Source organism: Fundulus heteroclitus, unplaced genomic scaffold (genome assembly GCF_011125445.2).
Source record: "Fundulus heteroclitus isolate FHET01 unplaced genomic scaffold, MU-UCD_Fhet_4.1 scaffold_52, whole genome shotgun sequence".
Taxonomy (NCBI): Eukaryota; Metazoa; Chordata; class Actinopteri; order Cyprinodontiformes; family Fundulidae; genus Fundulus; species Fundulus heteroclitus.
This window is the reverse complement of record NW_023396945.1, coordinates 1,292,767-1,320,393: the sequence shown is the minus strand read 5'-3', so window position 1 is coordinate 1,320,393 and position 27,627 is coordinate 1,292,767. Positions and strand designations below refer to the sequence as shown.

Genomic DNA, 27,627 nt, shown 5'->3' with positions numbered 1-27,627 from the left:
TTTTCCCGGTGCAACTTTTCTAATTGAAGCTCATTTTTAACATCAGCTGCTCTGTGTGCTGGTTGTTAGCTGCAAACAAACTTGTTTGCTGTTGTGATAGTGGTGTAGCTACAGCTACAAGCCGGTGTAGCAAGCCAGTTAGAGCATCATAGATGGGATAGTAAAACATGGTCACTTGTTTAAGTAGACATAAAAAACAGTTTAATAAATAAAACAAACTGAAGATGTTCTCAGGAAGGTCATTTGCATTGATGACTGGGTATAAAAACACCAACATTCAGATTGCTCACGTTTTAAATTCTTCTGGTTAAGTTGCTGTTTAATACATTTGCACAACAAAGGGCTTGTGCTACACCATTAAATGCACAAATATTTAAGTATTTATTATTTATTGTTATATATTTAGCATTGTTTAAATATTGTGGATTTTTTAAAGTGTCATTGCGCAAGTTTAAAGTTCTTTTTCTTTCAGAAATTCACAGAAATTCAGTGTGTGGGAACTGAGTAAGACGTGAATGGATTTTTTTTTTATTGTTTAATTGCTGTTTACATTACAAATAATAGATGACTTTGTTGGAAATAAACACACATGGCTGGCATCAGAATTCGACAAAGCAAGCCATTATAACCTTCTATGTTCACCTACTCTTGCTGGATTTCACTCCACGTTCTTGCATGCTTCTGCCATCTCGCTGTATCCCTTATATTGTCATCATGCTTTACTCTCTTAGCTCTTTCAAAGTGCCACTGTCTCTCTGATTTAAGAGTGTTGCATGGACATCTGTGCATGATTGTGTGTATGTGTGTAGGGGGTATCTATAAATAAGGATCTGGGAGGGGGTCACGAGCATTGGACTCAGTCTAATAGTGCAGAGACAGGTGTCTGGGATCACATTTCTCTTGCTGAAAGATCAGGCCTGTCACTCTCCCCAAGGCTGCTGTCACACACACATACACAAACACACATATACATCATAGACATATACAAATACAGTAATGGTAGACTCCCTCTGAACAGCAATGCTCACTCTGATGGCAGATAAACCACCAATAAGGTTATAGGAGCAGAACGGCGATTTACCGTCCTTTCTGGCCCTAAATCAAGCTTATGAGCCTTTAACTCCAATGCTTAAGCTATCTCAACACAGTTAACACCACAAGGCCATTAACAGCCAACAGGTGCTACAAAACATTAACAATAGTATGCTCACTTCAACCCTCATGACTTGGGGAGGATTAGATGATGGTGTAGGAAATTGTCAACTTAGACTTAGTCTGAGTTCAACACGATGGATAAAATGACTGAGGATGCATCATTTAAAAAGTAAACCGATTTTTGTTTGAACAGCAACAAAGCAGTGAAATAAACATCCATAGGTGAATTTACCCAGAATTTGACGAGAAAGAAAGCATTGTGTGGCCCTTTGTCAAACAGCTCTTTCAAGCCCCCTTTCTTCTCTGGGAACTTGTCATAGATCTGCCGGATGTCCACTGACTCCAGGTACGGGTCACTGTAGCTGGGGTTGGACTGTGCGATGTGCACAAACAGGTGCTTGTTGAACTGGAGAGACAAGACAGATGTTAGAGGACAATAATCCAGAATTGGTGAGTTTTCAGGTTGCTGAACTACAGTTACGTTTTTACTTCTTCATTAATCTCTGCTACAGTTGGTCACTTCTATTCTATCCCATCTCCTTCCTTTAGCTCCACACCTGCCACCCCACCAATTTCTTAAAATTTCTTAAAAGCTGTTTAGGCAGCTTTTAAGAAATTGGTTCATCAATGAAAACATTTCTCTAGATACAGCAGCTTCCACGTTTATTGTCACACTTGGTAAAGATGTGTATAAAGGGTTGAAATACATATATTGATTACTGCAATAGAACAATTTTACATAGAAAAATAAAGCCTTACTTATTATTTAATATTGTCTAATTATGTTTATTTTTATGTTCATGTACGTATATTTAAAAAGACTATATGTGCAAAACAAATTAGAGAAAAGTTATGATCTTGACCAGCTTGCTTTTGAATAGCAGCATGTATGGAAAACTGTTTTTCAGAGGATCCAATTACACCGTGTTAATTAAGATCAGAGGATTAAAATCTTACAAATACATCAGTAAAACCATAGTCAGCTTGTGCAGTATTTATTTTATTTCAAAGTCTCGTTTTGACTTTGTACACTTGGGAATTAAGGATGAACGCAACTGAACTCACAGTCTCTGAGTCCTGAGGCTGCTCCAGAAAGGCAGAAAACTCCAGCATCCTCAGCTTGGAGCTGGCAATACTTCTGCCTTGCCAAGGGGGGGCGCCTGGAGACATAGACAGCCCTGCTGTGCTTTCATAACCTGCAAAACAGTGAGAGTGCAAAATCACTGCCTGGGTGGGAAGAAGTTAAAACTTGTTAAGACATAAAAACTGGAAATATTTTTTCTGACGTTTGCATTTAACTGTCTGCGGTAAGCTCAGTCGTCCCATCTCTTTGGTGACATGACAAGCATCTTTCAACACAGCAGAGGAGAGAAGGAGCACCCACCTGTTATTGAGGTCGGGCCCGACGCTTGCATGGCATAACTCTGCTGGGAGAAGGGCTTAATGCTGGGAAGAAGAGACAGATGAGCGAGCGAGAGAGGGAGAGAGGGAAAGAGAGTGAGAGAGAGAGACATGTTATGCTCCATCTCGGCCCCACGACCCCATCTCATGTACTAATTGGACTGCGTGACCTCAAGGGATGCACGGAGCAGCATGGTATGCTCAACGCCAGACAGCTGAGGACTTCTCTTTCTAACTGCACTTATGCGTTTTGATTTGCTCAGAAGTTTTTTCTCCTGACTGAAATCAGTTTAATACCATGACAAATGGTGGGCAGAAAAGAGGACAGGATGGTTACTTACTCCTCATGGCCTCCTGTCTGAGTTGGAATTGTCCCGTGCCAGAACTAGAAGAAAATAGAGGAGAGCGAAGTAAAGTAAGAGGTTCCACATTAAAATGGATATTTATGGAGCCATTTTGCAATATCTGCTTTTATTCTTTCAACCTAATTTACTTAATTTATAGGAAACAAGCTGGCTTAAGAATCCACATTTTTCAGATCTTTTAATCTTATAAGACACAAGTGTGTTACAAATATCCATCTCTCTTGAGTCGCCGTCACAGTCTCAAAGGCTTGGCAGGCAGAATTTCTCCCAGAATTCATTTAGCTCCCTCCATCTTTTTTCATAGACTCTGACCAGCAGTCATGTCCCTGCTGTAGAAAAGGATCCCCATTACTTGATGCTGTCCCTTCCATGTTTCACATTGGGATGGCGTGTTCAAAGTGAATGCTTGTGTTCCACCACCCGTAATGCCTTGCATGTAGTCATTTATTAACCTGACTCTGCCAGATAGATTTGCTCTGCATATCCATCTGGAAACCTTCCGTTGAAGTAATTTTGGGAAGGGGCGAAAATACTGGTTAGCTGATTGGCCTATGTTGGTGATAGACGGGCCAAATGAACCAATCAGATTCGTCGTCACTCTGTTACGAGCGACGACGAAAACACAACCACAAGCCAAGCTACTCTTGCTGCTGCAGGTAAAGGCTCGTTAGCTCAGCAAAGAAATACTCTGTAATTCCGATAAAACTTGCTCGATAGCCACGCTAACGCTAGTTTCATCGGCTGAAGCCGCCATGTTGTTTAGACTGAACTTACGCGCTTCCCGTTGCGTCACACCTCAACCCGCCTCAAAGCCAACGCTGATTGGACGTTCGTTTGGTGAACGGCTCCAAATTTTCTTTAACGGAGAGTAGCCAGACTGATCTGCGAGTGAAACCTTGAAAGCTCGCGAGATCAGGATGGTCTCACGAGGCTAGTCATTTATGGGTATCAGGGTAAATATGGTTGAATGCAAACGCATTCCCACTGCATGGTTCTTCCACCACCATGTTTTACCATAGGAATGCTGATAAAATCCTAATAAAATGCATTGCTGTTTGTGGTTTTAATGTGACAAAATGTAAAACTGTCCAAAGGATGCTTACCTTTGCAAGGCACTGTAAAAAATATTCCAAATGATGTTCTGGGTTAATTGGGTATGAAAGCACTTTTGTATCAAAATAATATGTTTCTGCAAATTTTTCTAGATACAATAGAGTCATCTAGATGAATAAGTGTGTTCAGAAAACTGCAGATGAGTTCAAAAAAGATAACAATGTCAAATTATATAAATGAAAAAGTTTTATTTTATAGGCTGATTAAATAAAAAGTCAAACTTCTCTGTGTGATTAAGTGCAAGACTCACTCCACCAGCAGTAGGGTAAGCCGGTCTCGAGAGACCCTGAAGAGCCATCTTGTTCTGGAAGGCTGTTGGTGAGATGATCTGAGCAGAGGACATGGTGGCCATACTCTGGAGGGCCTTGTCTTTGGCAGCCTGATCCTATCAAGATGGACAGACAGTTCAGTGTAAGATAAACTGACTAAGAAACAGCTCTCATCAGCCTCAGTTTGAGTAAACAACAGCCCTCCTTCTATTCAACATACGCACAGCCCTAAAAGGGGAAATGAAAGGCTGAAGCCATCTTGCATCATCTTTGAATCCCTGCCCTGCAAAGAGCTGGAGAGAAGGTAGTATTACTGTCAAGGGCCTTTGGGTCAGGAGTTAAGTTTATTGCTTTGGCAGTGGCAAGCCAGTGATGACAACTAGCTTCTGTTAGAGGTCATTCTAGAAGTCAAGGGAGGCCTCAAGGAGGACACGTCGATATAGTTTTTATAGTGACAATAAAACCATAAAATACCCATGTTCTTAAAAGGATTCAAAATAAGGACAAGCAGAAAACAATGGAAATGGCTATGGCTCCGTTTCTTTAAATCTCCTCCTTCAGCAGTTTGCAAACTACATAGGGCTACAAGCAGTTTCCACCCTGCCCAAATAGGCAAGGCCAACCAGTGCATTCTTCTTCCCAGAACCCGAGAACACAAGGGCATAGCTGAAATATGGGGGTTACATGTGGCAGGGATCTCAGTTACACTAAAGGCGTATTTAAAAAGGCCGGCCACAGGGGCCAACCCTGTGACCGGTGCAGAGCCCTGCCAGCTGAACCCTCGTGGCTGCCGTCCAAGGTGAAGGAGAGGCGCATTGCCTGCTGTGACTGTGAGCATGTAAGCATATGCGGATGAGTAATGCAAACTGAGAAAGTACTGAAGAGACAGGGATGTGTGAGCTCTCAGAAAACCATAGAGGAAAACTTTTATTACCTGGTGTAAAACCTAGAGGGAAAAAGTATTTTCAGTATAATGGTTAAGCATCTTCATTGACAAAAAAACAACAACTCAGGTATTTGTATGTTTGCTTACATTACTTCAAATCTTTCATTTTTTTTATGAAATATTAATGACAAGATGAACCCTTTACTGTGTGTAAGATACACTAAATCCACCTCAGTAGGATTTGTATTTAAATCAGATTTGCAGTAAAATCTGACAGACAAACAAAACACTTTCCTACAGATGTAATCTTCCTAATAAATTAGAGAAATAGATAAAAAAAAAACAAATGGAAATTGACTCACGTAGCGTACCTTGAGCTTCACCTGGATCTCCCTGGCTTTCCGTCGCGCAAGAACCTGAATGTGACTGGATACCTGGAAGTAAAAAAAAAAAACCACAACAGACAGCAAAAGGTTAAGCACGACCTTTGCACTTCAATCCCTACATTAAATTAGAGATGCATAGATTTTGACCAGAAATGGATGATTTTCAATTTGACATATTCATCCCTATACAGGCGATCAAAAGTTTTAAAAAATCCAGTCTTTCTTCAATCACTGAAAGGACAAAGCACAACTACAACAAGTTTTGGTGTGGAAGTTGTTACACTGTGAAGAAGACTAAAAGTTAGCTATTTTCTTTATTGCAGGAATTTTTCAAAAATAATGCCTCATGAAGCACCCAGAGGTTAGAAGCTATCTAAACAGAATCAGTATTTTCAACGACCGCATCTTCGAGATTCATTCTGGCTTCCACAACAAAGAGCTAAACTTTGATAAGTGCTAGTCATTTCATTCATTTGCCTTTTTCTACTTTTGCAAGTTTGTTCCTTTGTTGTGAGACTTTTTTTGGGTACAAAAAGGAGAAATCTGTTATGATACATCTTTGGGGATGTTTTGCTTAACTGCTGAATGAGAAATTTGAAAATAGCTTTTTTTTACTCTTTTGAGCTACTAACCCGTATTTGTTATGGAACTTGCTGGATTTAGAAATGCTGGCAGCATTCTGGAAATTTAAGTAAGTTAGTGAGTTAAGTTGAAAGTCCACATTCTCTAGGGAACACACTTTTATTGATGCTAACTTTGCTAATTAAGCTAATTCCTGATACAAGACGCTAAAGAAAGTTTAAAACATAAACTCCAAATCAGTTAGTCTTTTAAAATGTTAAAAAAGCCCTGTTTTGTAGCGACTGTTCTCTTATATACAAAAAATAGGGCAGAAAATAACAGAGTTCTTAAGTAGAAATCACGGCTAAAACTGGATTAGCAGGTCAAAACATAAACACCTCAAATCAGTTACATCTTTTTTTGTTGCATGTCTGATTAAAATAGGTTCTACAACAATAAGTCAGATCATCTTGATTTCGACTCTATTTGCAAATGTACTGTAAAGGTGACATTTACTATAAAAAAAACAGGATTGTTGTAGGCCACAGTGAGCACATACTTTAGAGCCCAACAACCTGAAGTGAAATAAACTTTTTAATTATGATTCTCTCTCTATTTTTATTTTTTATTACTGTGGAAGGAAGTTATAATAATTAATGTGCTGAAATCATAACTCTCAAGGCAGGAAAGTTCAGACATGCTTAGAGAGAAAGACTTCTGTCTTTTTTTCACTGTAAAATCCAATTTCAGTAATTAAATCTATCATGAGATACTGAAGGTTATATCACAAGCAAATAAAGCCAGGCAAATATTTCTGCATCTACACTAAAATATTTGGCCTTCGTCTGAAGGGCAAGGCAAAAAATGTAATCAAAAATCTGTCTTAATTCTCATGCAGATCACATGTCTATTTCCTGGTTTTCATTTCATGCTTCATTCATTTTACAAATCCTCAAATTATATAGCAGTCCGTTCATTTATCATTTAGGGTAAAACATAATCTTTCTACAATGCATTGAGAAATGTGTGCTGTTAATTCATGTTGGGAGAGACTGAGATTTTCAGACGATAACAGGAAGGCTGAATTTGTTACAGCCAAATTGCTTTGTCTTATTCTTTTGGGCTTTCAACCTCTGCCTGCTATGAGAAATGCTTGGCTTAGAAATGCAACTAGAAGATCCAAAATCAGATTTATTTTAAATCGGTGAATAAACTTTAGTTAGAGCTACCCACAATGTTTCTTGTGAAAACGTGAGATTTTAACCTCTCCACTGAAATACAGTAGATTTGGAAATGTTAATCCTAGACACACGGTTTGTGTCCTAACACATTGATGTTCCTGACACACTGGCTACCTGCACTAATTGCTAATTTATGGTGCCAAAGTCAGTTTTATAGTGTGAACTCTGTAATCATGTTGTCTTTGTTTTAAAATAAAGTAAAGTAAAGAGTAATACTGTTATATCACCATGAAATCATGAACGGCATAGGTTTTGCTTTTGTTTGGATCATGTCAGAATGGTGTGACACAATTAGGATCTAAATAGTAAAACAAAATAGTAATTTTAACTTTTTGGTGCAATATGCAGCTCATTCCAAAATATTGTTTAAAATAAGGTGAATTAACATCTGGTACAGGGCAGCTGTGTGATCCAGAAGAAAACATTTAGTTGCGTGATATCATTGGATAATGAAAATAAAACTATTATTATGATTTATTTTATACATGCCAGTAAAGCTATATACTCAATATAGTTTTACTGAAACAAAACATTCATACCATTTATTTTCCATAAACCAGTAGGTACCCTGCTATACCTTCACGTGGTCTAACTACACTTTGATTCCTTTACTTTGCCCTCATCTCTTTTCATTCCCTGTCTAACTCGGCCAGATGACAAAGAAAACAAGCATTTTTGATACTTCAGTGACTCTCCCATACATCAATTCCTCCATATTATTAATATAATAAGGATAACATTCAAAATATTTTGCTATCCCGCTTCACTCCCCCATCTAAATCACAGTACTCCCCGGTGTCTTTCCCCCCCTCTAACAAGCACCAGGTCCACGAGGTGCTGAAGAAACAACACCGACACATGATCCTATAGCATCTGTGCATTGGGCCCTGGCCCTAAATCAATCATCATCTCTGCCTCTACAAGCAGGAGGGGGTTCCACGGGGTGTCGGTGCATCACTCAACAGGATTTTCTGCAGCAGTTCAAAAATAGCAGGCTGCAGCGAATGGCATTTAGACAGAACTCACCTGCTTCCTGGTCCGTGTCTTCCCTGTGCGAAGTTTGATGTACCTTGCTATCAACTCATTCCGTCCTGTCAGTGGAGAAAAAAATATGGGTTTTTCACTAATGAATGCAATATTTTTGTTAAGGAATCATTTTACTCCTTTATTTAAACCACTATTTTAAACCTTGAAACTTTAAATGTAATATATTTATTATTTTTGCAAAGAATTAATCTGAAAAAGACTCAATAAACAAATGTGAGGCAATTCTCTCCCTTAACTCATCATTAGCTGGCAAAATTAGATCAGAACCAATTATGTGCAGTTTATTTCTGTGTACATATTTATAGAACTAGTACAATAGAAGAAGCTAAATGTACACCAGAACACACTTCTGAGTGTCAATAATTGAGACAATGTTTTCCTATGTAAAGTTATACAATGCCTCACAAAAACTACACATTGAATTGTATCACAACCTCAACCTTCAATGTATTTTATTAGGATTCTATGTGATAGACAAACACAAAGCAGTACATAACTGCAAAGTGAACACAAAAAGACAAAATGCTTGCAGCTTTTTTTCAAATAAATCTGTGAAAATTGTGGTATTGGTATTATTTTGTTTATAACTATTATTATTAATAATATTTTGTATTATTTGCAAATATTTTGTAGAAGCACCTATCGCTGTAGTTCCCCACAGCTGACAACTTTTGACTCTTTTCTACCACCTTGGAAAATATTAAAACAGAAATTTTCCCCCAGTCTTACTTTGATAGTATCATCCTTAAACAATGTTTTGGTCTTCTAAACCGTTCCATTTTAGCTCTGGATGTATGTTTGGTGTTGATGTCCTGCTGGATAATGAACCTCCACCTCAGGATGAAGTGTGGCTTTCTTCAAACATTGCCCTGATTTAGCTTAACCCATATTACCATCAGATTCGTACAGTTTCCCAATTCCTGCTGCAAAAAAAAAGCAACTCCACATCATGAAGTACCACCAGAATGTTTCACAAGAGATCAGGGTGATGTGCAATAATAGTTTTTTTTTAAATACAAAAGCACACTCAATTTTTTTTTACATTTTTTATTTCATAATTGTGTGGTCTATCCCATAAAATCCTAACAAAATTATATTAAAAGATTTAGTTGTAACAAAATAAAACGAGAAACGGTTCAATTTGTATGTAAATGTTTCCGGTATGCCAAAATGGGTAAAATTTTAGCAAAACACATGGAAGTTTGTGGTTGAAACAAGACAAAATAAGAAAATTCAAAGGGGTATGATTACTTTTACAAGGTACCATATACTTATAGAGCAGTGTGCAAACACACATGCAAAGAAATTTGTGTCATAGCTGTCAAGTGTGTCAGCACTGAACGCTTTAAGTGTAAGTGTATCATGTTAGTTTATCACTAAGTATACAGTCTTGTCTGTGTGGGGGTGCATCGGTCTCAGAGTAGCCCCTGGCCGCAGCCCTCACTCGGCTCATATCTCTGCAGTCAGTGAGTGTCTGTGTGCTGCTGACAGACAGGTCACGCTGGCAGAGCAGGTGGAGGCTGAGGCCATGCGATCCTCAGACGGGACTCAGAAGAGACAGGATACAGGCCAGGCCTGTCTGGTGAGAAGACTGGTTTGTGTTTCTTTGCTTATTGAATATACCCTTTTACTGTAGTCAATCTTAAGGGTGCCCCAAACCTAGTAAAGAGATTCATTAATAATGTAAATGATTAAGCATACACCGGATTAGATGAATCAACACTCGAATGAAGAAAGGACTTCGGAAGATTTTGCGTCACCTCCTAAACACATTCATTTTTCACTTGGCACCACATCGCCACCAGAATTAACACGTGGGCCAGTCATGGTAAAAACTTATCACATTTTCCTTACACACTGACTCTTTGGCCAGACCTTACAACACTCCTCAAGCGCAGTTACAAGGGGAAACCAGACACCAGCCGTGGACCCCTTCAGGCATTTTGTCAACCAATAAAAGTGATCAGATTTTCGGCAGAATGCTTTGTGACATTTCTGTCTGGTGAGCATGTGAACTCAAACTACTCCCAGTTTGCTCAGGAACAAATGCTCATGTAGAAAATTGTTTTGTGTTGACAAGTCACTGGCAAGTGTCTTTGTACCCTGAACTAAAAGGACTACATAAAACTACATTCCTTTGAGATGCATGCGGCTTCTTATTAAAATCTTTGCCTTAGCCTCACGTTCTCATAGCATACAGCGCTAATGGTTATAATACCCATCAAGCTCAGCAGGGGAGCAGCTTTCCCTTTTTTTGTCTGTCAGATTGCTCCAAAATCTAAACATGAGTTTCAGCCACAAACTCATCAGGCAAAAGAGTGACATATTGAAAAAGGAAACTATTTTCTAGTATGGCACCACTGACAGCTGTCTGGTCATGAGGAATTATATCAAGGAGGGCCTTTTTAGACCAGAAATGGCAGCAGATTGATTTAAAGCCTTAACCTACTCACCAAAAATGACTTTAAACCTACAACTCTGAATATTAAGTGATACATTGGCAAGCATTCTAATAGCCTTCTTGTTACGTTCAATGGAAAATAAATAAAAATGTCTCCTTGTTTCCTATCCCAGACCAAAATGTGTTCCCTTAACTTTCCACTCCCTCTTTGCAGGTCCTAGCCATCATCTTCAGTGTGCCCAAACCTCTTTGCACAATCAGGAAATGTGATATTTACAGTTAACTTTATTAAGTGATTTTTATAAGCCATGGCTTGTAAACCCGTGTCTGTTGAAATAACGTATAATTATAAACAGGGGTGTCAGCAGAACCTGGAATGAGATCTTGTGATATTAAAATGCCACAACATTTCATGTAACAGAGAGGTCTGTTTTGTGAAGCGATATCAAGCTGCAGCATCTGTCTATGCTGTTATTATAAGACCGAAGGTCGCCGCTTTAAGTATAATATCGTCCATTTTTGAGGCTCTTATATTGAAGGAAAAAGGAAGTAGCTCCTAAGTCGTTATGTGACAGAATCATCAGCAAATTTCAATCTGGCAGCATTTTAGGTGCTCTGTACAAAAAAAAAAAAAAAAACGCAAAAAAAGCTTTGTGAGCAAACATGAAAGTGCTGTGTCATGCTAATCGATAGCTTGTCAGATTAGACAAAAATGATTCAATGCTACAGTATCTCACAAAAGTGAATGCACCCCTCACAATTTTAGCAATATTCAATTAGATCTTTCCAAGAGAAAACACTGAAGATATGACTTTGATAAATTGTAGTCAGGGTACAGCTTGTATAACAGTGTACATTTGCTATCCTCTCAAGATAAGTGAAAATGTCAGAATTGTGCCCAAAGTGTCGATAATGTGTGTGGCCACCATTATTGTGCAGCACGGCCTTAACTGTCCCGGGCATGGAGTTCATTAGAGCTTGACAGACTGCTACTGGAATCCTCTTCCACTTCCCCGTCAAGAGATCAAGGAGTTGGTGAATGTTAGAGACTTTGTGCTCCTCCACCTTTCTGTTTAAAGGATGTCCCACAGATCCTCAGTAGGGTTTAGGTGTGGAGACATGCTTGGCCAGTCCACCATCTTTATCCTCAGTTTCTTTAGCAAGGCAGTGGTTGTCTTTAAGGTGTGTTTGTGGTCGTTATACTGCCCCTCGGCCCAGTTTCTGATGGGGCTGGGATCACGCTCTGCTTCAGTATGTCACAGTACATGTTGGCATTCCTGGTTCCCTCAATGAGCTGTAGCTCCCCACAGCTGGCAGCACTCATGCTGACCCAAATCATGACACTCCCACCACTCCCAAATGACACCATTTGAACCACATAGGTATATCTTTTCATCAGACCACAGGACATGGCTTCAATAATCCATGTCCTTAGTCTTCTTGTCTTCAGTAGCTGTTTGCAGGTTTTCTTGTGCATCCTCTTTAGAAGAGGCTTCCTTCTGTGACGACAGCCATACAGACCAATTTGATGCAGTGTGTGCCGTACAGTTTGAGCACTGACAGGCCGACCTCCAACTCTTTCAACCTCTGCTACAATGCTGGCAGAAATCATACATCTAATTTCAAAAGACGACCTCTGGATATGACACAAAGCAGGTGGCCTCAGCTTCTTAGGTCAACCATGAGGGGCCTGGTCTGAGAGGTCCATGTCCTGTTAAACTGCTCTAAGGTCTGGCCAGCATTCTGCAGCTCAGTTTCAGGATCTTGATAATCTTCTTCTTACAATTTCATTCATCTTAAGGACAATTCATCAGGACAATCATCAGAGAGAGAGAGAGAGAGAGAGACAGAGAGAGAGAGAGATACCACCTAATTTAACACACCCACTCCTAATTCACACCTGAGACCTTGTAAAACTAATAAGTCACATTACACCAGGGAGGAAAAATGGCTAATTGTGCAAAATTTGGACATTTGTTGCCAGCAGTGTAAACCTTACTCAGTGGGTTGAAAATATGTAATTTGTTAATAGCGAACAGCTAAGTAATAATGAATTGTAACAATAAACCTAAATTGTTTTCGAGGTTGAATCCTTTTTGATTGGTCGGCTCCCATTTACTGGGTAGATAAGTTGTCCAGTCTTTTAGTAAATAAGGCCCAAAGAATAATTAACTCAAATAAAGCAGTTTTCTTTGTGTGAAGCTTCTGTGAGCTAAAGACAAATCTGAAAGGTTAAGCCCCTCAGCGGGATACGTACACAGAGACAGTTTATGACACATCTCTGCCCCAATTGCTGCATTCCTTCTGTCCCAATATCACATTTTCTTTGCAGGGTTGTAATTCTTCAACTATTCAGCATTTATCAATAGGTGCCCTTGTCAAATGATTGTTTGAGCCCCTTCATACACATATATTTAATTCTTCTGGGGTTTATAAAGTGTTCCAGATTTCTTGCCAATCAAATTCGTGAAAAGATTAAAGAGAGCATTTGTCAAAAAAGCTCATAGTACTTGAACTTAAAATTAATGTTCAAAAGAGCTTTTCTCCTCTCTCCAAATTATCTTCACTTTGTCAAGTACTAGACACACTGTCTGTCCAACAGGGATATTGAAAGAAGCAAAGACAGGACCCCCCAGCTTAGTGAATATGAGGTGCCAAAATGTATTTTTCTTTTCAAAACCTCTGAACATGGGGATTAAAAACATTCCTGAATCCAACTTGCTCTTCCATTTGATTAACCTGCAAATATACATTACACAATACATTTATTCAACACTAAAGTTGGAAACTTTTTTGTATCTTAGTATGAATGGTTTAAAAAAAAATCCATCACCAACTGAGCAAAGGACAACCTGCTTTCATCAGTGTGACAGTATGCCTTTCCAAAGTGGTCAGGTTCACATTTCAAGCATTAAACAACTTGGGGAGTCAAAGACGCTTTGCCTGATGGCCTCGTATCAGATACCCTACCACTCCTAGTGTGAGTGCTTGACTCGTCAAAAATACCCTCCAACACACCCATGAGATCAGAGAGGCGACTCAGTCACACAACGATGAGATCATGATATCCAAATCGAGTAGCACAGACACAGAAGTTGCTTCAGCCAAGGCTGTAGGAAAGTTATACATTATACCATTACAAATTGCTCCACAGCTTGATGTTGTTTATCACGCCGCCCACTGTCACGGAAATGCTTGGAGGGGAATCTGATTCTGGAAACATTTCTTGGGGGGTGGCGAAGGAAAGTCCTGGTTTTCCAGAGTTCAAAGTTCTCGTTGTGCCTTTTCGACTGAAAAGAGTTAATGATTGGGACATTTCTAATAATTTCATCCGAATTTGATAATCACCACTGTCTCACTAAAGTGTGGTGCACAATGCCACAATGCTTTTTTCTAAGATATTTAAGATTTCTAAGAATCAGTCTTCCTAAAAAAAAAGTTAACTAATAAAACAGAGACTAAATCATTTAAACCCAGTAAACCTTTCTTTTTTTCTTACCCAACAGCCACAGCTTCAATGTATTTTATGTAGATTTTTGTCATGGACTACTAAAAGGTAGCACACAATTGTAGAATGTACAGAGTTCTCAACTTTGCACAATCTGCAAGTTTAGAGCGCATATGTATTCGGCCACTTCAATCACAGATAATGGATGTGTGTCTGTACTTGTCTTGTTAGATCTCAGTAGCTACGTTAACATGGACAAAAGCAATCGGAATAAAGGGTTGATCGGAATAAAAATGTGACACATAAACATGCCAATTGGAATATTGTTATTGGCATAAGATCAATGGGAATGAAATTGTATTCTGAATGAGATGGGTGGGTTTACGCTGATTGACAATCCGATCAGCATGCATGTAAATGCTTGTCAGGATCAAGTTAATCTGAATGTGGCAAGCTGACCTGAGTGTGCGCCTGACATCAACGTGACATATTTCTGCTTTGAGTGGTGGAAATATGTTGGGCGCAAAACTGGCTGTGCTTGTGTTACAATCTTTCTATTAGAAACATTATTATTTATTCAGTAACGTTTCAACCGTAATTAGAACCTGGAGCAAGTCCAGCCTGAGCACTTGTAAGACAAACTAACTCATACACTACAGCTTTGTTTGCAAAATGTTTTTGATGCTCAGCAAAGATGGAGGTACTTCTTCTTCTGTGTTTTTTAAGGGAAATTTGTATATCAGAGTGGTTCTATTCTGAATAAAGCTAGGTGCAGATAAACGCACATCACAGTCAGATGAATTGATTTGATACATCCATCCATTAATCCATTTTCCATCACGCTTATCCCTGTTGGGGTCGCGAGGGACGCTGGTGCCTATCTCCAGCTGTCAATGGGCGTTTGATCACAATATTCTCCTAGAAAGACTTGAATGTGCGCTAGAGATTAAGGGAAAAGCACTAGGCGGGTTTAAATCTTATTTGTCTGACATATTCCAGTTTGTTCATGTTAAGAGTAAATCTTCTTCAAACTCCAGGGTTACTTGTTGAGTATCACAGGGTTCAGTACTTGGGCCAATTCTCTTATTCTGGCCAGCCAGATTGATAATGTGTAGCACTCTGCACATCATCAATCTGGGACTGCTCCATTTGAATCTGTTTGGGGAAAGGGGGAATTTCAGCAGAACTCTCTGAGCTGATTGGGCTAAGCAGCACCTAGTGGCCACATATCAATTTATAACATAAGCAGCAGACTACAACAAGCTAAGCTACTCAAGCCACTTTTTGCTGTTCTACTATCAAAGATGAAATCGTGGATTCTTCCAAAACAGATGTGATAGCAGCAGCTATGCGTGCATCCTGCGATGCCATGTTTGTGTTGGTTTGAGCTGTGGGCTCAGCCTCTCTTGCTTTTGTCACACTAGTATGTCCCCCCTTAAACCTCAATACTGCAAGGTGATTGGCCTGGACGGTTTTTGGTTCAGACACAAACGGTGGAAGCTGGAGCAGAACAAGACGGATTCTCCTGCGTTTGTGAATACACAAATATCACAAGACTTTATCTTGACAGTCAGGTTACAATTCTCTTTACTATATATATATATATATATATATATATATATATATATATATATATATATATATCAGGCTAATACAATTGACAGTGGAGCAGTGGGTAGCACTGTTGCCATGCAGCATGAAGGTTCTGGATTCAAGTCCTATCCTTGGTCCTTGCCCTGGGTCTTTCTGCATGGAGTCTGCATGTTCTCCTTGTGCGGGTTCTCACCGGGTACTCTGGCTTCCTCCCACAGTCCAAAAAACGTGACTGTTAGGTTAATTGGCCTCTCTAAATTCTCCTTAAGTGTGAGTGTGTGAGAATGGTTGTTTTTCCTTATTGTCTCTGTGTTGCCCTGCGATAGACTGGCAACCTGGCCAGGGTGTACCTCGCCTCGCCCATTGACAGCTGGAGATAGGCACCAGCACCCCTCGCGACCCCACAAGGGATAGACATGTTAGAAAATGGATGCATGGATGGATATACGTATATGCTTCCAGTTGGTAAAATTATCAAACAGCATAGGCTTAATTTACACTGTTATGCTGATAACACTGAGCTATATTTATCCATAAATCCTGATGAATCCAGTTACTTAAGACTACAAGAATGTGTGGAGGGCATCAGAACCTGGATAACCTTAAATTTTCTGCTTTTAAATTCAGGCAAGACAGAAGTTGTCATGTTTGTACAAGAGTCTTTGAAATAGAAACTTTTTAATCAATCACTTCATCTGGATGGCTTTAAATTGGCCTCTGTGTCATGATTTAGGTTTTTGTTTGCTTTGTTCTGGACTAATTAGTTTCCACTCCCCTCAACCAACGGCCACCTGTCACCACCCAATCAACTCTGTCCACACCTCAGCCACCAGTCAATTAGCCCACATAATTTCCACCTGCTGCCACTAATTACTGTCAACTCTGGTCACCTGTTCACCTGCCTGCTTATACCTGCCTCAGTCTCATCTTGTTTCATCTAGTGTGATGTGCCCTGCCGCTACCAGTTCCTGTGTGCTCAGCCTGCTGGACTCTTCTGATAAGTTGCCTGTAACTGCGTGCTGCACAAGTCTGCCTGTTTCCCTGTGAGCTCCAGCCACTAGCTCTGCCTGTTCTGGTCTGTCACTACCTCCATCTTCTGTTCTCTTGCTCATCCCTGCCAGCCTGCACCTTCAGCCATTACTCATTTGTCTAGTCTGGTTCTGCTTGGCTGCCTCACCTGCCACTATTCATCCTTTTCAATAAACCTTGTAATACGTAACTCTGTGTTCGGCTGAATATCGGGTTCACCAGCATTATTTGTTACGCTCTGGTAATAAAGTAAAAAAAATCCTTGACAATTTCATGATTGGTTATTTTTGACCAAGACATGTCATTTAATTCCCATATTAAACAGGTTTCCAGGATTTCTTTTTTCACCTCCGGAATATTGCCAAAATTAATAATATTCTGTCGAGGAGTGTCCACTTTGCTCTCAGACTGCAGGGCTAATGGTGGTTCCTAGAGTCTCTAAAAGTAGAACGGGAGGCAGATCCTTTAGCTATCAGGCTCCTCTCTTGTGGAACCAACTCCCAGTTTTGGTCCATGATGCAGACACCCTGTCTACTTTTAAGACTAATCTTAAAACTTTCCTTTTTGACAAAGCTTATAGTTGCCGTGGTTTAGGTAATCCTGAGCTATCTCTGTAGTCATGCTGCTATAGGCTTAGGCTGCTGGAGAGCATTAAGACCTATTTCCTTCACTCTGCTGAATTATCCTAATATTCATTAATCATGTTCTCTGTCTTTTTTTCTCTTCATAGTAGCTACATCTGGCCTGTTGTTCTGTTTAGCTGTGACAACATCCTGGGGGGCAGATTGTCTAAGCTACTGCTGTCAACTCTATCATCTTACAGATGATAAGAGTTGGCACTGTCTCTCATAATCTAACCCTCTTTCTCTTGTAGGCTGAACTTTTCCTGAAACGGTCTGAGCTCTCTTTCATCCTCTTGATGGGAAAACTCACTCAGAGCTTATCTGCTTAAAATGTGTTTCTTTCCTAGATTAAGCCACCTCTGTAGCTCGTCTGCTATTACCCTCTCTCACATAGAAAGTACTCTTGGATCAGTGCTTCTGTGTTCTTGTTGTGCATCTGCTCTGTCTTCTCTAACCCCCAGTCTGTTTGGGCAGATTGCCGTTCACACTGAGCCTTTTTCCGCTGGAGGTTTCTTTACGTTACTGGAGAGTTTTTCTTTTGCATGATTGGTATGAGGGACTGTTGAAAAGTCAACACATTGCAAGCAACTACTATTATGAATAAATGAGAGGCTGTGTGTGAATCTTTTACAGGGATCTATTTAAGTGCAACAGTTTCAGAGAAAATAATACTTATATTAATAATATATTTACATCTTCCTTTGTAATCTAGTGGAAGCTTTGCTCATGCATAGCACATTTTCAATGGGAAACAGACTTCAAGTTGAGTTTGCTGCAGCAGCATGGAGACGCTGACTGACTGAGCACTTTCAAAGCAGGAGGGGCTCACAGCTGATGGTTTGCTGAAGAGACGGTAAACTCAGAGCGATCGGTGCTTTTACTTGTTGCCAAAGTCTCAAACAACACGGAAAAAAATCGTTGATCCATTGCTTGTCACTTTTGAATAATAAAGTCACTAGAGCGGTCTGAAAAGTTCCTAAATAATTTGCAACAGCGTTGATGAACGTAAGCGAGGCGAACGTGTGAGAGCAGAACGTTAGCCCCTCCCATCTGTCCCCTCGGAGTGTGTGTTTCTTAAGGTGGAGAAGATCGGCAAAACAATGTTGTTTTGGGTGGGAGTCTCCCTGAGAAATTGAGTGCGACTTTAAAAATACCGTTAAGGTGACCAATAAGACTGAAGCTTGTCGTTCCGTGAGGACTGTCTGACGTGGCCCCGGGACCGCTTTGATACCTGGTTTCGGTTCCTACTGTCCACTTCCACTATATGCTCATCAGAGAGTGAACGCTGCAAGTCAATGATGTTATCTGCTGGATTCATTATGTAGAAAACTTTGTAATCAATCTGTCTGAATGATCTGATTGAATTGGCTTTGTAAAGTGCCTTGAGATGACGTGTTGTGAATTAGTGCTACACAAATAAATCTGACTTGAATTGAGTTAAATTAATTCTGTGAATGACTCAAAGTTTGTTAGAGAACATAAATTAATAAACCATGAGGACCAAGAAACACACCAAATAGGTCAGGAATAAAGTGCTGTTCCATTAAAGCCGGCTTAGGTTCTAAAACAATATTCCCAGCTTTCCACATCTCACAGAGCGCTGATCAACTCATCAACTGTGACAGGCTGAGCAAGAAGAGTATTGATCTCATCAGCAGTCAGGTGACTCTAGAGGACCTGCAGAGATCCCCAGCTCAGATGGGAGAAGCTGCTGAAAGGACAACAATGAGCTGCACAAGCTAGAGGACACAGAGAATACATGAAAGATGTTTTAGCATACATAAAGACATGCTTTGTTTGGAGAAAAACTAGCACTGCACATCACCCTGAACAAACCACCATGTTTTGAAACACGATGACAACAGCATACCCATATTTTGTGGATGTTTTTCTTCTGTGGTGACAGGGAAGCAGGCCAGAGTGGAATCTAAGAATCTGTGGCAAGACAAAGTGGAGATTTGATGACACCTTCAGTTCAATCAGACTGGGCCCGAGCTATTTTCAAAGAAGATGTCAGTGTCTGGATGTGCAAAGCTGGCAGCTGCATACCACCACCACAGGGAAAGCTTGTTCTGCAAAGTGTTGATTCTAGGGAGCTGCATGTAAGTGCGTCACAATTTTTAGAGTTTTATTAGAATTAAATATTTAAATAACATGTAAAATTATATTAACATAACATTTTCCATCCTCTTCCCAGTTATGCTCCATTTTCTTTTGGTCTATCACATAAAACCCCAATAAAAAACAAAATTATGAGTGCTACAAAACAAATGAAAACTAAATGAGTTTTAGTGCTTTTGTATGTGCTTAAATAGAGCAAAATGCTCAATCCTGTTGACACTGATCCAGCAAATGGCCTCTTGGTTTATCCAACTATATGTGTGATGGTGCTTTTGATATACCAGATACTGGACAACCTATCCTAGTATCAAAAAATGATATTCAAAGGAAAACCTCAGAAGTATTCTTAAACATTTGCAGAGGAGCATAATTTCTTCCAAAGAAGAAATGAACCAGTAAAGCAATAGAAAACATGTTAGCCAGGATGTCTCCCTCTCCTCAGCCTTTTTGGTCAAAGACGTCAGGCAGAGGTGCTCAGGGTGAGTGAAGCAGGTCGACAGAGTTTCTTCCAAACCCTGCCTTTGGGTCAAGCTGCTCATAAATCTGCCCCTCCTCAGTCAGGCTCTAGCCATCTCTGACCTGGTCTGATTTCTCTTCCTCCGACTCAGTGTTTCAGCCTCGGTTCAATGCATTCCTGACATTCCAGTCTACTTACTGGCTCACCTTGACTCCTGTATCTGCTGCTTTAACATTGTTCTATGTCTGTACAATGGAAAAGCAATGCACATTATGACTGAAAAAAAAAAATTAAAATGAAGTTGAATAGAAACTATAACTCTTTCTGAATACCAGCCAGCCTTACGTTTTCTGTCCACCACTTTTGTGGCCAACTGTTTCATCTCAAAGAAAACACAAGTCAAATGTCGGCATGTGGAATCTCTAGGGTGGATGTTATTTGTTCTCCAGTCGAGTCTAGGGGCTATTAAGAGCTTCGATTCCAACAACGTGCTAAATATTATATTAGTCCAGCATAACGAGGGCATTCACCGTCTAGAACTACTAACATTGACATGTTTAGGGAAAAGTTCATCCAAACTATTTTTCTCTTCCTACAGGGGCTGAGTCTTTTAAGGAAAAAAGCATTTCAAGAAAAAAAAAATCAGCATTCTCAGAACAGACCTTTCTAATTCTAATTACGATACAGTGCAGGAATTTCAGCTAAATTCATACTATAGAGAAGAACGCAGAAAGTACACCTTGCCAATATTCGTGGCGTGAGGCAATGAAAAGGTAGTGCCAAAAAATGGTGGCCCATAGATGAAAAATTAAAGTAAAAAACTTGAGTAAAAACCCTATTAGAAATGTAATGGAATTTCTACTTTAGTTTGTATCCTGCCCTTGTAATGGAGTGGTCCCAGTTCCACCGGTATATGAACTGAACTGGCATATTTAAATCTCCGGCCATCCGTAGTTTATTCCAGCTTATCTGTGCAGGTTGCTGGTGCCTATCTTCAGCTATCATTGGATGAGATGAAAGGTGCACCCTGTACAGGTTGCCAGTCCATCAAAACCATGCACACACTCATAGCTGAGAGCAGTTCTAGAGAGAACAAGTAACCTTTCAGTTAATTTTTTGTACTACGGTAGGAAGCTGGAGTATTTGGAGAGAACCCACATGTGCACAGGGAGAACATGCAAGCTGCATGCAGAAAGACCCCAAGCTGGGATTTGAACCCAGGACCGTCTTACTGAAAGCCAACAGTGCTACCAAATGTTCTACTGTGCAGCCCCACATGTATGCAAACAAGTCCCATTTAAACTTTGAATCAAGTCACAGAAAAGTTGTGAATGAAGATGCCTGGTTTGATGGCAACAAAATTAACCTTTCTGGCCTACCAGCAAAATACTATATGTGGTACAAAACACAACACAACACTGCACTGCACATCACATCACCTTAAACACACTACACACTACACTGCATAAGTGACATATATTCAAGGCAGAACAGATTTGATGGGATTATTAATGTGGCGAAATGTAGGGAGAATATACTTTTAAGAGCTGCAAAAGACATGTGAGTTGGGTGGAAATTCACCCTCCATCAGGACTACAATTCTAAACAAACAGTTAAGATCAAAGCGCATGTGTAGTCCAGTCAAAATACAGACCTTTATGCGACGGAGAATCTGAAGCCACACGTTAAAACATATAATTCTATTTTAATGACTTAAACTCACACATCTTTACAGTTCAGTGTCCTGCTGAATGGTTTCTGGAAAAGCTACCGTCATTTACTCAAGTGTCTCTTTTCCAAGCAACCCTAGAGGCTTCATAGGTCAGCTGGGCAATGTGACTGGTGAATCTCTCAATTTACTGCCAAAGTTTGAACCAGAGTGAAGACTCGTTGTTGCTTTCCGCTGACCTTTTCATCATATCCTTAATGAGGCTGGCTTGAGACAAAAGCATATTTGCCTTTCACGACTAAAGAAGTCAACAGGATTAAATGTTTCCCAACCAAACCTCAGTGAGAGAATAATTCATCATGTGGGCAACAAAACCGTTTAATGTTTCTCTTACAAAATGGAGCTCTATATATTATTTCTCTCTCTCTCTCTCTCTCTCTCTCTCTCTCTCTCTCTCTCTCTCTCTCTCTCTCTCTCTCTCTCTCTCTCTCTCTCTCTCTCTAGTGAACAAACTTTGTTTTATGCACCCTCCAGGAAGTCAGATGCATTAAAATGTGAGAAAAGCATTTGTCATACAGATGTTTGGAAAATCCAGAGTGAAAAAAGCTAAACAGCTGCCCAAAAGATGTGAGGCAAGGGTAAATGCAGCTAATCAAGAAACCAATTAAATAGACATAAAATAAAAATAATTACAATTGCAAAAGTGACTCACAAATCAAACTGGCAGATATATGACAGCAAATAAACAGAGAAGATAATTATATTTCCAGGGCTGCATTCTTCTGCAGGGAGCTGTCAACACATGGGTACAAGTTTGGGACTTTTCCTCCACGATTGCAGCATGAAGCCCTTTCACCACAACAGATTGCTCTAGCTGGGCAAGAAATGTTTTTCTTGGCAGATGTGTGTCGAATTACTACTGGTCCACATAAGCGCCACAATATCCATGACACCCTCTCTAATAAGCAATCTAAAAGGTCTGTTGAGTAATGGTCGTCAGGCTGAGCAAAACGCAGAGCATTTTGAGGAAAAATGTGGAGCATTCATGCAAAATATGGCATAAAGCACTCAATTCACTTATTATGTTCCAGAGCAAAATGTGAGCTAAACACATTCCAAGCATTTGGCTGGTACTAAACTCAGCGTCATATTGTTAAGCAAGGATCGGCATTCACATCACCCGTTGGAATTTAGCCTTAAATTCAGAGTATGCCACTCTCAGTCGACAGACACATCATTTTGTTTGTTTTGTCTATGAATCCATATTTAGGCTGCGCAAAGAAGACTCAATGACATTGCTAAAACCATCATGTCATCTCTTAGCAATTTCATGTATGCCTTTCAAGATATTCTTAGCGGATATTTGATTTGGCCACCTGATTTAATACCGCCCATCAGCACTTTAACAACATTACCAACAATAAAGACCTCCACAGAGGCTTTGCATTGATTGTGTTTGCCTGAATGACTTGAGCTGTTGACCAAAAGTGACTGCAGGGATGGGATGGTGATAAGAGTGAGAGCTCCAAGGGCTATGTGGACTGTAAAGGAAGGCTCGGTGAGGCTGTCTGAGGGCAATGGGGGCAAAGCAGGCCACGCACAGCCTTGGTCTTGTCTTTTTCTCAAGTAATAAATCTGGATTTGTCACAAGGCTGTCAGGTTGAACTCAGGGAGCAGCTGGAGGCGAACTGAGAGGAGGTCTGACCAATAGACATACTGACCGACGGAATAAGTTTCTCGTAAAGGACAATGAGAACTGCCTGATCAAATACACACGGGTGCAATAAATCAAGGATGGCCTGAACAAAAGAGTACAACACACACACAAACCTCTAGTTTTTCTCTCTTCAACATTGGGACAGGTGTGAGAGAACTCTGTCGTGGTCTGAGGCCCTGCAAAGCATCACTGGCCACCTTGGTGTTTATTCGTTCACCCCTTATCCTCCCCTCCTGGCCCTCAAAGGGTAAAAGTCTATTCTGGTTTAGGGTTACAGCCAAGTTGCCTTGAACCCCCTGGGCTTCCATGCACACATGCCATTCCTGACAAGCCATCGTGCTCCCTGGTACGCATCACCTGCCCCTGACCCCCATAGAGAGGAAGGGGTACCTCAATACCTTCCTTGCCAAAACCCCAACAACGCTGTCCCTGAAGTACCGCCCATCCCAATCCCCGTGACCAAGAGTTAGAGACGTGTCCCCCCCAACTATTATTACAGGCTTTATAAGGGTTTAAGTGTTGATCAGGGGATGGCCATGACCTCAATTGACAGCTAAGCTAAGCTAGGCAAAGCTAAGAGCTAAAGGAGTTGTCTGGCACAGTGACAAAACAAGGCGATGACAGACACTGTCTGAAAGCGCCACCGTCTGCATCCGCCCAGTTTTCCACCAAGCAGATCTGCTATCAAAGAGTCGGGCAGAAGGCCTCTCTTCGGCCAAACCATCTGTCACCAAACATCTTTCAGCAAAGTTCTGCAGCGACCTCACCTTCCCAGCACATGTTTGGAAATGGCATCCCCCGGAGGAAGGACTGTGGTTACTAAAAACCTGAAATTATTGTTTGGACAATACCATACAATACCATACCAATTTTATTGATAAAGCACTTTAAACACCCACGCAACCAAAGTGCTATACACAATTATAAAACACAAATTATCAATCAAAAAAAAAAGAAAAAAGGTGGATAAAAGTAGTAATAAAATTGAAGAATGTAAAACACATAAAAACAAAGTCAACATCTCAGATAGTGTCAAAAGCCAAGGAAAAGAGACGGGTCTTAAGAAGGGATTTAAAATCAGAAATTGAAGAGGCCTGTCTAATGCCCAAGGGAAGGTCATTCCAAAGCTTGGGAGCTGCTACAGAAAAAGCACGGTCCCCTCTGAGCTTACGCTTCATCTTCGGCACCCTTAGTAACAACTGGTCAGCTGATCTAAGGGAACGGGAGGGTGGATGCAGCAGCTCAGACGGGTAAGGTGGGGCAAGGCCACTAAACAAATAAAAGGATTTTAAAATGAATGCTAAAATGTACTGGCAGCCAGCGTAGTGAGGCTAAAACGGGGGAAATATGCCCAAATTTTCTGGTACCTGTTAAGAGACGTGCAGCAGGAAGCGATTGATGGCAAGCACTATGACAATAGTTTGACTATTAGCGGGTAACACTGCTACCTTTAGCATGTGCTTTGTAGCTTCTACTCAGTGCTAAACTAAGACAATATTTCACAATTTTTCAGGAGTCTGGACTACATTCCCTTATTTCTTGTTCAAAACTGTAAATGCTTTGGCTGATCCAACCTAAATTAGACAAATCTGCACCGGACAAAGGTGATTTAAAACCCAATTAGATATTAAAGAAATCTTTATTCTAACTGTGAAAACAAAAAAAAGTGTTCTAATGCTTTGTTTGACATTAGGGTCACTTTTAGACCAGGATTAAAAACAATGTGAATATGGACCACTCAGGCTCGGACTGGTTTATTCACCGCTGATTACAGTAAAACACAGTTTGTGATTTGTGACACATTTGATTAGTACGTGTCTACGAAAATGTTGATTTTTCCTTTTACCAAAAACATTGACACACTCATCTCTTTTCATTCTTATCAACCCAATACGCTTCATCCTCTCATCTCCCACCTCTAATTTCAATAAATTTGTCAAAGGAAAATAATGAAAACAGGGGTACCAAAAATGTTGCAAAAATCTTGTTCCATGCAGCCTGCATTGTTAAACCTCTAGGTGAGTGATCTGACATATCCAACCATCAGCTTGAGGATTGTGGGAGCTTGAGCTCAACAGCTGCACAGGAAACACGAGCGATGTGAATCATGGCCATAAGGAGAAGAGATTAACATGTCTGTAAAAGACAGCATGTGAAACCAACTGTGAGAGCAACAATATTTCCTAGTCAGACGTTTTTGGTTTACTGTTTGCCGTTTTCTCTGCCAGTATGGGACAGAGGGTAGCACTGCTACACACTGCTGGTAAGCTGGTTGAAAGAAGGCTAATATTATGCTTCGCCGCTTCCAAGAAAGAAAAAACTAATATTTACAGTGTTAAAAACACAGAGGCATGGCGCGAAAACTGACAGAGCGCTACTCAAGCCAGCCTAAGCTGATATTTCAACAAATGAAGCCCATCAAATTATATTAATTATATTAATATTACAAATACTACAAACAAAGAAAATATGTGCATTAAGACCTTAAAAATTTCTCCTAAATTTAGATGGTGTTTATTCAATTATTACTAAAGTCTACATCAAAACAAAAAAAGTAATGCTAAATAAATATTATAAGTACCCTTATTATACTATAACTGTAGATATCAATACAACATTTTAGCAACAGTGCTTTTTGTTTAATGCTAAGTGAAAGCCCTTCGATCACGTGTACACATTTTTCTTTTGTAATTTTGTGAAAACCTTGTGACACTGTGGTATTCTTACTCAAGGTTATTGTGCTGGGAGACTCTAATACCAGCCCATGTCTTTATCCAAATGTTTTATTCAATACAATCAGAGTTCTGTTGGGAGTCCATCATCCCAATGTTTATAAGGTTGCAGAAATATTTCTGTTATAGAAAACACCCACAGTATGTGCAATAGTCTTGAGTTTTCCAGTGTTTCTTTATATATTTCTCTTTGAAAGTTGCATCTGTGAACGTTTAGGTTGTGAATGATGAATATAACTATGTTTACCATAAAGAGATAATATTTACACTTGCTAAATTGCATATTCCATTACTAAGTATTACACATATTTTAGCTAAAGTTATTAAACAATCAAGTGGCATTCCTTTAAAATGGCTATATTTCTCACCACTAGCCTAGCTAGTGATTACATTCAGCAGTAGCCCTTCTCTGCCATGCAGCTAATTCTGCCAAAGTCATCTTCATTTTACATAAAGTAACCTGGTGAAAATATGTATTGTTTATGCTGTCAAATACTAACAAAGTTGTAAGTGTAGTATTTTGTTTTGTTATAATTTTAAATTCTTGAACTTCAAGAGAATCAAGATTTGCTAGAGATGTATAATCATCCCTAAATGTGATGTGCATTTTTCTCATGTTCCTTTAAAAAGGACAAACGTAACCAGACATAATAGCAACAGAGATGGGCGTACCGTACATCTTGCCTTCATCAGAGAGGATGATCTTCCTACGGCCACATGGTGGGTAGATTGCCAGAGCTTCCTGGAAGCTCTGCTCGATGTCGGGGCTCCACACCCCCTCGGCATCGTTCTCCAGGGGTTTGTCAAGTCCATCTCCCAGCTCCTCACTCCCACCCCTCGGGGAGGGAGCCGGCCCCCACTCTGCAGACGTGGTTGGATGTCAGAAAGCAGACCACAGAGCAAGGAAAAGGTGTAGAGTTGGAGTTGGAGTTGGAGCTGGTGCGGCTGCCGGAGGTGGAAGGAGGGAGAGGCTTCAAGGAGAGGCACACCTGTCTGTATGACATCCAGAGGTGGGATGAAGATGGTGACAATGACGAGTCTGGATGTTGGCAAAATAAAACAAAAGAAACATTCAACTTTAGGCTTAAAGTGGCAGCAAAGGCTAAAATAGCAAACACGGTGAGCATTGTGTGACATTTAAAAGCTGATTTCTATATATGGATCAAATGAGGATGGTAATAGAGTAGCTACACCTTAGTTAAACTGATCAAGTTTACATTAATCATGTAAAGCACTTTGCATTGTCTCTGTACTGAATGTACTGAATTGTGCTATATAAATAAATTTGCCTTGCCTTGCCTTGCCAAGTTACAATAAATGCAAAATGACAAAAAGTGCGATCATATCTGACATACAAACAAATAAAGACGCCCCTACTGTTGAAGGACAGGTCAGGTAGAGGCATATATATAT

At 40.1% G+C, this 27,627-nt stretch overlaps 1 protein-coding gene across 1 annotated transcript in view; it reads right to left on the bottom strand.

Moving 5' to 3' along the window:
- The window catches only part of LOC105921322 (transcriptional enhancer factor TEF-3), a 37,225-nt gene extending 10,244 nt beyond the window's left edge, over window positions 1-26,981 (bottom strand). Inside the window, exons 1-8 of the mRNA XM_036132519.1 lie at window positions 26,887-26,981; window positions 8,402-8,468; window positions 5,552-5,621; window positions 4,285-4,419; window positions 2,898-2,941; window positions 2,540-2,601; window positions 2,221-2,351; window positions 1,388-1,561 (exon numbers count right to left, since the gene is read on the bottom strand). Of these exons, the coding sequence (XP_035988412.1) occupies window positions 1,388-1,561; window positions 2,221-2,351; window positions 2,540-2,601; window positions 2,898-2,941; window positions 4,285-4,419; window positions 5,552-5,621; window positions 8,402-8,468; window positions 26,887-26,893 (690 nt within the window). The 5' untranslated portion in view covers window positions 26,894-26,981. The remainder of the gene's footprint in view (window positions 1-1,387; window positions 1,562-2,220; window positions 2,352-2,539; window positions 2,602-2,897; window positions 2,942-4,284; window positions 4,420-5,551; window positions 5,622-8,401; window positions 8,469-26,886) is intronic.
- Between the last annotated feature and the right edge of the window lie 646 nt (window positions 26,982-27,627).